Here is an 11,719-nt window from a genome sequence, read left to right on the forward strand (position 1 = left end):
TGGGAGAAAATAAGGAGGCGACATAAGAGTTAATTACCAAGTTTAACAATGCACCGTAGAGGCCTTTTAAGCTTGTGCGGTTGAGGACAATCCATAGCAGCCACCGATTGATCCATTTTCAGAAACCTCTTCCTTTGCTATACAATTACAATGGTGCCATACCTCTCTAGCATTTTTATGGTCTGCATGGTCTGCTCGATGTTGAGACAATTCTTATTATTTTATCAACCCACACATGGTGAGGATCAAATTATACTGTCTCACGTGAGATATGCTTGATGTTGAGACAATTCTTATTATTTTATCAACCCACACATGGTGAGGATCAAATTATACTTTGTCTCACGTGAGATATGCTTGATGTTGAGACAATTCTTATTATTTTATCAACCCACACATGGTGAGGATCAAATTATACTTTGTCTCACGTGAGATATGCTTCAGAGTGTGAAATCCCTGGAATAAAACGTTGTTGGTGCAATACCTTCATCATTTTAACGGTTTCTATCAGTTTGAGGCAATTATTATTGTTTTATCAACCCACTCAAAGGCAAGGACCATGTGCTATTACTTACCTTTATAAGGGCATATGCTAAAATGTCGAATAACCCTCCCACAACACATGGGTGAAAAATATTCAAAATTTAGGAATATGGAAAGAAAGGAAAAAAATTCTTTTAACGTCCACGAGGCTAAAGATAGTCTATGGGACGGATTGCTTCTTCATCTGCTTGATGTATTCGACCATTTGTCTGTGAAGCATCACAATAAATGCTCCTAGCTTCTCGACAAACCCCTCACTAAATAGATTATCCCAAGAGCTAACTGCTAGCATATCTGCATAACTTTTCATGTTGCCTTTGAAGGCCTCACATTCTAAAATGAAATGTTTTATTGTTTCCACTTTTCCGGAAGAACAAAAAGTGCATACTCTTTCCTCCCACACTTCTTTTGGCATTTTTCAGCGCCATGTTTCACAACGGAGTTGATGAGAATTATTCCTTAACTGAGGAATAAGAATTTTGGCTCTCCAAGAGATATTGGCCTTTATGTGTGTTTTTGGTTGATGACTATGAGTGGGATTAAACATTTCAATATAGTATTTTTTCTTTCTTCCTAGCTCCGTATCCCAAGTACGCTTGTGGAACTTATCCATAACAAAAACTTTTATCTCTTTGTTGTTCATGGACATGTGTTCAAGCAAATACCCCATTTACTAAACCATTTGTTATTTTGTTGCATCCAAGTCTTTTTTTTGTTGCACAATATCTCATTAAAGACAACCTTAGGCCATCTACCCACTTCCATTTGCTCATTTTTTTTAAATGCCTTATGTCTCGCACCATAGCAATTGCTTCAATAAGAGCAACCCCTGTTTCACTTAACAAGATAGCATAAGGAACTGCGCTTTTAATCTTGAATTCATTTGTAATCAAACGCTTCTGAATTTTCTCAATTTGTTTCCACTGCATGTCGGAGTATTGCTGGCCCATAGTTCACAACCATAGAGAACCACCAGAATCACTAGAAGCCCAAAAGGAGTTTGAGTGGTTTTCCAGTCCCATAACTATGTCTCTCTACACCTATTTTGAAAAGCATAAAATGCTTTCCAACCCCCCGAAGTTCTTTTCTTTCTACAACCATCCCAACTTAGATTTTTGTTGAAGTCAATTCCGAGGTATTTGTAATCTGTAACTTCTTCCAGAATGTTGCCTTCAAAGTAGAACTTATGCTGGTTATGTTTTCTTTTTTTTAGAGAAAACCACTACTTTCGTTTTGCTGATATTGACTTGCATCCCCACACTTCTACAAAAATGCTCAAGGGATTATAAGTGCTCTTGCAAACCAAGAGTTGATTTAGCAATTAGAATAAGGTCATTTGCATGCAAAAGAAGCCTTATAACAAACTTTCCCAAATAGATACCATCACCCCCTTGCGAATTTAACCACTCCTCAAGCTTGTTGATATATAAACCAAAAAGAGTATGAGACAATGAGCAACCTTGCTTGACCCCGATATCGCTTCTAAAACTTTCAGAAATACCTGCTAAAGTTCTAATTTTGACTTTCACCTCTTCGTACAACCTATGCACAGATGCTCTCAAATGTTTAGGAACCCCAAGTTCCTCCATTCTATGCCAAAGCTTATCCCTAGGGACCGTGTAAAACGTTTTTTCTAAAATCAACAAAGCAACAAAAAACTTCTTCCTTTTTCTCCCAAACTTTTTCAATGATGTGCCTTAAATTTATACAATGATCAACTGTGGAATTTTTAGGTCTAAAACCCGCTTGCCCTTTAGCACACTTATCTCTTTCTTTTGCCCACTTGCTAATTTTATTTTCTAGCATGCTTCCAAATAGCTTTGCAAACAAAGGGTTTATAATTATGGTCCTATAATTGGAGGGATTATTGATGTCGCCGCTCTTGAAAAGAGTTATTGTCAGACTAGTTGTCCAATCTGTGGGGAGCCCCTATTGTATGATGTTGTTGAAAAATTTTGTAATGTGAGGTGCAAGAATATTTGAGCCACACTGTAGATATCATGCTTGGATTTTAGCTAAGTCTTTTGATTTCCCAAAACCCAACTTCTTGATACCCATCTCTACCTCTTGCACCATGAAGAGTTCAGTATCAATGTTGACCAAGGGGGGAGGGTCAACCTTGGGATCATGTTCATAGAGTTGTCTTGCATAGTCAAATCATTTAGAAGTTGTAATACTATTTCCAGTTTGTATCTTTCTCAGTTGGAGCTCCTTCCAAAATAATTTGGGATTATTTTTCCCAAGGAAGATTAGTTCTTCCCTCCTTGAAACCATGAAATCGACCTTTTTCTTGCTTAATAACTGCTTGTAAGTTTTGAGCTTTATGAAAGAAAAGTGTGAAGAAGAAATTGAGAGGGGTAAATGTTATATAAAGGGTTAGAAAAAAATACAAAAAAATATTTTAAAATAAATTATGGATATAAAATTAACAATTAAAAAAATTACTTATTAATGTTAAGTTTCTCTTAATAAATTGACATAAAAATGATCTAAATTTTTACGTCGAGAGGCGCTCTACAGCTCAGTATAGGGTAGATGTGTAGACATTAGATGTAATGTAAGAAAGATTGTATGTTAACATTTTTAATGTCGCATATATTATAACTAATAATAATAATAATAACGTGTCAATGGTGTCTTGGATAGATGGTGACCGGGTGCTCTATTAAGGCACTCCTTGATGTGAAGTCATCGTCTCAATTCCCCGTCCGATCGGGGTGATATATTGGACATGATGAAGATGTAGTCTTGCCAAGCTTACAAAAAGAAAGCTTAAAAAAACAACACAATCTTCCATGTTCTCTTTAGTCCTTCTTAGTGTAAGAAAAGGGTTTGGGGTCTTGGATAGACGGTGCTCGTGTGCTCTGTTAAGGCACTCCTTGATGTGAAGTCACCGGTTCAATTCCCCGCCCGACCGGGGTGATATATTGAACATGATGAAGATGTAGTCCTGCCAAGCTTACAAAAAATAAATAGCTTAAAAAAACAACATAATCTTCCATGTTCTCTTTAGTACTTCTTAGTGCAAGAAAAGGGTTTGGGGTCTTGGATAGATGGTGATCGGGTGCTCTATTAAGGCACTGCTTGATGTGAAGTCACCGGTTCAATCGCCCGCCCAATTGGGGTGATATATTGGACATGATGAAGATGTAGCCCTACCAAGCTTACAAAAAAAATATAGCTTAAAAAAACAACACAATCTTCCATGTTATCTTTAGTCCTTCTTAGTGCAAGAAAAGGGTTTGGGGTATCAAATAAATGGTGATCGGGTGATTTGTTAAGGCACTCCTTGATGTGAAGTCACCGGTTCAATTCCCCGCCCAATTGGGGTGATATATTGGACATGATGAAGATGTAGTCCTGCCAAGCTTACAAGAAAAAATAGCTTAAAAAAACAACACAATCTTCCATGTTCTCTTTAGTCCTTCTTAGTGTAAGAAAAGGGTTTGAGCCAAGTAATAAAAATAATAAAATTTAATTTGTTATATTTTAATTTTGTTTTTATTAATAAAATTACGAACAATTTTTTAGATAAAAGAAAATCATAATACCATGGACCAATACCATGACAATTTTTTAGATAAAAGAAAAGCATAATACCATGGTTTATCACCAAATTGGTGTAATTGTGAATTCATTACTAAGTCTACAAAGGCATACATACTCTACCCCCTCTAGTTTTGAACCTGTGACCTCTTAGGAGGAAACACATGCTCTTAACCATTAGGCTCATTCAAGTTGTATGTTACAATACCATATGTCAATACCATGACTTATCAATATCATATGCTCAAATGCGATAATTTATTTCACCATCAAAATAGTTTATAAATATTTTAATTTAATTTAATTTTATGTCATTTTTTAATTAAATCTAAAAGCAAAAAGGTTATAATTACTTTTGAGTTATCTAAACCATCCATCCTCACAACCATAGAGATTAAATAGAGGTTTTAATAAAATAAAAAATTAGAATACTTTTATATATACACATGTGAAATTTATACAATATAAATAATATTATAAAGAATTGGGATAGAAGCATCTTAACCAAAGATACAAGCGAAGAAAGCAAAGTGACTAACAATGATAGAGGAAAGATAGTGCCTGATTTTTAAGTTTTTGATTATTGTATTTTTTTTGACATGATTGATCCAAAATATAGGTTTAATATTTTACAACCAATTATGTTTTTTTTAATTTAGATACTTTCTTAAATACAGTCGGATTTGAGAGAGGGGGGGGGATAGAGTGGGGGAGAGAGAGACAGAGGTGGGAGAGAGAGGAAGGAAGAGAGAGAGGAGGGGAGAGAGAGAAGGAGGGAGGGAGGGAGGGAGAGATGGATTTGGAGGGGGGAAGAGAGGGAGGAAAGAACAAATACATTGAGAGAGAGAGGTGGGGACTGAGAGGGAGTGACAAGGGAGAGATGAAGACAGAATGAGGGAAAGAGACAAGGGAAGAGAGAGAAAATGAGAGGATAGAGATAGGGAAAGAAGGGGAAGAGAGAGAGGGAAACATAGATACGGAGGGGGGAGAGGGGGAGAGAGAGAAGGAGAGAGGGAGGGAGATAGTGACAAAGTTGGAGGGTGGAGAGAGAGTGTGTGGTGGGGGAGAGATAGGGGGAGGTGGGAGAGAAAGGGGGAGAGAGGAAGGAAGAGAGAGAGGATTTGAGAGAGAAGGAGAGAGAGATGGAGTTGTAGGGGGTGAGAGAGGGAGGGAAGAAGAAAGACATGAGAGAGAAAGGTGGAGAGGGAGAGGGAGAGGGAGTGACAAGGGAGAGATGGAGATACAGTGAGGGAGAGAGGAGAGTGGGAGGGAAGAGAGAGAGATAAGGAAAGAGAGAGGGAGAGAGAGAGCCTTATTTATCTAAATCATAGTTGACTTGATATTTTCTTCGCTGATAATGTGTCTATTGGTTCATGTGGGATCCACAGGGGATTCACTTAAAGGCCACAAAGAGGATTTTTGTTATATCAAAGGCACTTATTAGCTTAGTATAAAGTATTGCAATCCTATAAACCAATTAGTTAGCTACTATGAAATGAATTGGGATGGAGATGGAGATGACATGAAATTGACACTGAGTCGAGTGTTTAATCTTATCCCTAGAGCAATAGTTTGGTCATGTAATAGTAGAAGGTGGTCCCTTTTTTACCATAAAATAATACCATGGTGCAGTTAATGCTAGCACAAAAGTAGTGTGGTTTCATAATCTTTTCGATGAGTTTGGATTTCTAGTTGAGAAGTCAAATATAATATATTGTGATAATCAAATATCCATACAGATAACTAAGAATCTAATTGTTCACAGTAAGATGAAGCATTTGCAAATGCATGCTTTTTATATGAGGTAGTCGATGCATGATGTTATTTTGTCTCTTATTCATTAAAGGATAGATAACCAAGTTGTTGATATCTTTATGAAGCCTCTCACAAAATCTAATTGAAACATCAAGATGTGCTTAAGTTTTAGGAAGTTGCAACATGTGGGGAGGGTGATATAATGAAAATATTTTCACCTCCTCAATCATTAGAGCATTGTGTTGATGATGGGGTGTTGGAAAAACAGACTAAGCAAGTTCACCATACCTAGAGATACATTCAGAGAGTCAATTGAGTCTCTCATGGTTGATTCATGAAATGGTCATTCTCTCTTGTTGATGCAAATCCTCTTTTTCAATAGATGATTAATCAAATTGTTTTGAAAGACATAATGAATTAATAAGTTCATTCTTACCCTATAAAATGCAATGTGATAAAGCATAAGAATCAACTTGATTCATTTAGCAATATAGAAGGGATTTAATGTATGAAGGAGCAAGAGCTTTAAGTTAATGAAAACTAAGGAAATAGATTTATCAAAGAAAAACTTCCCATTCAATAAAATTCTTTGTTAAACATATAAAATTTGTGAAAATTGGAATAGTACACAAAGTTCTAGGGTAATTTTCAAAATTAACTTCCCAATTTGAAATTCACAACAATTTGGTAAGATACAATTTGAAGGATTTTGTCATTTCACTAATCAAGTATGATGGAAGAACTACATTTTTTTTCAAAAGTTATCATGGATGTAAAGATAATTGGTTATTGAACCTTTGTATCTTTATATATTCATATCATATGGATATGTTCCCTTAACTAGGTGGTAGTTGAGGATTCAATAGGTCAATCAAGTCAACCATGGCAATCAACTAATGCATAGTTCAAGAAAAATTTCAACGAGTTTGTTATGTGAACTAGCTAATCAAAGTGGATTGTGTCCTCCTTGATTTAAGAGAATTAATTACACGTTAGTAATATATATAATGTAGATAGATGTCTTTCGGATTAATCACATAATCAGGATTTGGTCGACGTTTTGAACCAACTAATGTGGTCCATCCTCACGACAAGGTGAAGAATCAATCGATCTTAAGGTACATAAAATATTATTAATTAATAAGGTAAGTAAAATATTATTAATTATTAGAGGTGGGGAGTTGTTTATTAAAATAATAAAATATATTTGGTTAAAAACTAGCTGTTAGGAATAAAAATAAAATAAATTATTAAAAATAAATATAAAATAATTAAAATATTATATGTTTATCTAGAAACTAGCTATTAGGAATAATATTAATTTTAATAATTAATTAAAGTGTTAAAATAATATATATTTATTTAAAACTAGCTTTTATAAATTATTTCAATTAATATTTCAATGAATAAGGTCAGTAAACTATTATATCTAAGTTTTTAAATCTATTTTTGAGTAAATATTCTCTCTTTTGAGGGTGGATGCCTTTATTCCCTCCCCTTCTTCCTTCAAGGTAATCTTACCTTTCTTCTTCTTTTCCAAACAAGTTCAATATACTCCCAAACCATTTGATGGTCTCTCTTGTTGATCATCTCCTCGCCCCTAAGTTACCATTGAAACATGAAGGATGCCCTTTATCTTTTGTCTCCTACCTTCTCTTGCTTATCTCACCCACACCCACACTATGCGGGTTTCATTGCTTCCCCTTAGTCACCTTCACTAATGATTAACTCCTTTCGTGTGGTTATCTTGAGATAGTTCTTGACTTGAGATAGCCTAATCCTATTTGGGATCAATTGTTGCACTTGTTCCTCTTCTCACATATCCCCTATGAAAGGTATTAATCTTAATTGATACATACGTCAAATTAAAATTATTACGTTTCTCTCTCTACTTTATTACATTACCTCTCTCTTGCTTCATCTTTACTAGCATTATTGTGCACCTCATCGCTAGTTTGTCTCAAGATTATTGTCACCTTCCACTTGTCATGTTTCTTTTGGATCCTTTTGCTTGTCTCCTAGATCATGTTTCCTACTCTTTTTGGATGTCTCATAACTCATGTCACATGTATTATGTTGATCCATAAACTACTGTGGATGTTCCACTAGACAATTAATCACAATAGATTTGATAAATTTATGCTTAAAATCTAAAATCTACACTATGAGGGTTTATTTCTCCTTAGATTAATGGATATGTAAATTATTGTTTATTGCATATGCATACAATTTATAATTATGTAGAAAATATAGAACAACGAAATAAAATTCACAAACCATAAATTAACACAAGATATAACCAGGAAACCCTTTCGGGAGAAAATATAGCTGGAAGGTGAGGTCGCTATGCTCTATTTCTCTGAATGGAAAATGGATTAAAGTACAAAGAAGTGAGGCTTGTGAGCCATGGGCTACTATAATGCACAAATCCTCTCCATTTTCAATCTCCCTATCAACTCTCAGCGAATCTACTTATCTATAGAACAAAATGCACTCAAATAGAATGAAACCCCTTTTCTTCCCAGTGACCCAGTTACAACATGGCCTAATAGCCTACAAGCTACTTGTGGCTAAGTTTGAATCCTTCAAGTCTTAACTAGGGCTACAATATGGACTCTTATAGGATATTGTTCGTCATTATCATGTTGCTAGCCCCTTTTCCATGAATAATAGGGGTTATCTTGCCATCCTCTTAAATTATGGCGGTAAAAATAGGAAGTTCAACTCATGAGTGGCAACACCTTTTCATATGGACTCTGATTGAGGTGATTCTTGCACTGTTGGAAAGGTGTCTATGTGTATAATAGCATATAAAGATATTTCACCTAAGAAACAAAGTTTTACCCCCCAAAAATACCATTTGGTGGCTCAATATGCTCCCGTAATGTTTCATACCCCAATTTTCCAAACTAGGTCTCACCAATAAAAGTGTTCTTATGAGTTGGTAAGATAAAATTTGAAGGATTTTGTCATTTCACTAATCATGTTATGATGGGAGAACCAAATTTTTTTTCAAAAGTTATCATGGATGAAAAGATAATTGGTTATTGAACCTTTGTATCTTTATATATTCATATCATATGGATGTGTTCCCTTAACTAGGTGGTAGTTGAGGATTAAATAGGTTTGTAGAAATTTGAATAATATAACACTTATTCATAGAGATTATCCTAATTATACACTATTTGCGGAATGCATGCATAATACATAACCTCCTCTACCATTGATCATCAATTTGCGGAATTAAAAAAACAATCGCATTCGCACATTGAAACATCAATCACACATATCAACGCAATATGTAATGGGGAAAGCATACAGCTGAAAACCCCCAACTATCTGTATATTATAATGATAGAGAACATGTAACAATACATAGTACAATACTCCTCACTAGTACTCAGTACTATCTCCACCTGCTACACACAAACTAGCTCAGATCTGAACAAGTCATGGGTTCAAATCTCCTCCACTGTTTGCCTACCTCTACTGCGCAATCCAAGTTGAGAATACATCTGATCCAAGTTCAAATTCCCTTGGCTTGTACTGTGCAATCCTCATTGGCGATCTCAATCAATGATTGTGCAAATCTCATGCACAGCTATAGCCACAACTGATAGTAGTCTCACCCTTTCACCCACCTCTAACACTTGTCTCCACTGAACTGTCCATGCACTGAGTTAACTGATGTATTCTTTAGTTGATTTATGAGTTAATAATTAGTGAATTAATTAATAATTAATTCACATCACTCATCACTAGTGTATTTGGCAGTTAGACTAAATACAACTAGTTCAACTAAGTCAAACTGAACACAACTCCATCAACTCCTCAATCAACTCCACCAAACTCAATCACTTGAGTTCTAACTGAAGTCCATCATGCAATAGCTCAACTAACCCATAGGAAAAGCGTATTTCCTTTTGGCAGTTGCATGTGCCACATCTGTAGCTCGAACTGAAGTGCTGCAAGAGGATAAGATAATGTTTATAGTCCAAATATTATTAAGAGCTAATAATATTCGACTGTTCTATTTTTAGACTGGCAGTCTAAAAATAAACTCTGCCCATATGTCTAAAAATAGAGGTCCATCTATTTTTACCAACATGACCAATCATCCATAAATAGCATCCTGCAACTCATAGACCATGATCCATATGTCTAAAAATAGACTTTGCGCCAAAAATAGCCTGCGGGCCCACTTAGTGAAGGCGACTTCTTTTCACTAAGCTCCATCATCTTGTTGCATTTTCAACAAGGTCAATCAAGTCAACCATGGCAATCAACTAAAGCACAGTTCAAGGAAAAATTCAACGAGTTTGTTATGTGAACTAGCTAATCAAAGTGGATTGTGTCCTCCTTGATTTAAGAGAATTAATTACACATTAGTAATATATATAATGTAGATATATGTCTTTCGGATTAATGACATAATCAAGATTTGTTTGACGTTTCGAACCAACTAATGTAGTCCATCCTCAGGACAAGGTGAAGAATCAATCGATCTTAAGGAATAAATAATATGGATGCATCATTGCCCACAATTAGTTGTTGAAAACTAGTCATTAAATTAGTTAATAAGGTACGTAAAATATTATTAATTAATAAGGTAAGTAAAATATTATTAATTATTAGAGGTGGGGACTTGTTTATTTAAATAATAAAATATATTTGGTTAAAAACTACCCGTTAGGAATAAAAATAAAATAAATATAAAATAATTAAAATATTATATGTTTATCTAGAAAATAGCTATTAGGAATAATATTAATTTTAATAATTAATTAAAGTGTTAAAGTAATATATATTTATTTAAAAGGAGCTTTTATAAATTATTTCAATTAATATTTCAATGATTAAGGTCAGTAAACTATTATATCAAATTTTTAAATCTATTTTTGAGTAAATATTCTCTTTTTGAAGGTGGGTGCCTTTACTCCCTCCCCTTCTTCCTTCAAGGTAATCTTACCTTCTTCTTTTCCAAACAAGTTCAATATACTCCCAAACCATTTGATGGTCTCTCTTGTTGATCATCTCCTCGCCCCTAAGTTACCATTGAAACATGAAGGATGCCCTTATCATTTGTCTCCTACCTTCTCTTGCTTATCTCACCCACACCCACACTATGCGGTTTTCATTGCTTCTCCTTAGTCACCTTCACCAATGATTAACTCCTTTTGTGTGGTTATCTTGAGATAATTCTTGACTTGAGATAGCCCAATCCTATTTGGGATCGATTGTTGCACTTGTTCCTCTTCTCACATATTCCCTGTGAAAGGTATTAATCTTAATTGATACATACTTCAAATTAAAATTATTAGGTTTCTCTCTCTACTTTATTACATTACCTCCCTCTTGCGCATAATCACCTGTATCCTACATTTCAATTCATATGTCCTACTTTGTCCTTATTAGTGTCTTTGCATGTCTCTTGTTTCACCTTTGATAATGTTTTACCCTCTCTCTCGCTTCATCTTTACTAGCATTATTGTGCACCTCCTAGCTAGTTTGTCTCACGATTCTTTTCACCTTCCACTTGTCATGTTTCTTTTGGATCCTCTTGCTTGTCTCCTAGATCATGTTGCCTACCTCTTTTTGGATGTCTCATAGCTCATGTCACATGTATGATGTTGATCCATAAACTATTGTGGATATTCCACTAGACAATTAATCACAATATATTTGATAAATTTATGCTTAAAATCTAAAATCTACACTATGAGGGTTTATTTCTCCTTAGATTAATGGATATGTAAAGTATTGTTTATTACATATGCATACAAATTATAATTACGTAGAAAATATAGAACAATGAAATGAAACTCACAAACCATAAATTAACACAAGACATAACCCAGGAAACCCTTTCGGGAGA

General features: G+C 34.7%; 1 protein-coding gene across 3 annotated transcripts in view; it reads right to left on the minus strand.

Moving 5' to 3' along the window:
* The window catches only part of LOC149141185 (Amino acid kinase family protein), a 389,974-nt gene extending 389,707 nt beyond the window's left edge, over positions 1-267 (minus strand). The window contains exon 1 of one of the 3 annotated variants that reach the window (XM_089448274.1): positions 38-267. In XM_089448274.1, the coding sequence (XP_089304400.1) occupies positions 38-116 (79 nt within the window). In that variant the 5' untranslated portion in view covers positions 117-267. The remainder of the gene's footprint in view (positions 1-37) is intronic. The other 2 variants (XM_089448272.1, XM_089448275.1) reach the window with 2 other exon arrangements.
* Positions 268-11,719: the final 11,452 nt, after the last annotated feature.

This window comes from Pinus tabuliformis, chromosome X, assembly GCF_031772625.1.
Source record: "Pinus tabuliformis cultivar Carrire ecotype Pingquan chromosome X, CPIR1, whole genome shotgun sequence".
Lineage (NCBI taxonomy): Eukaryota > Viridiplantae > Streptophyta > Pinopsida > Pinales > Pinaceae > Pinus > Pinus tabuliformis.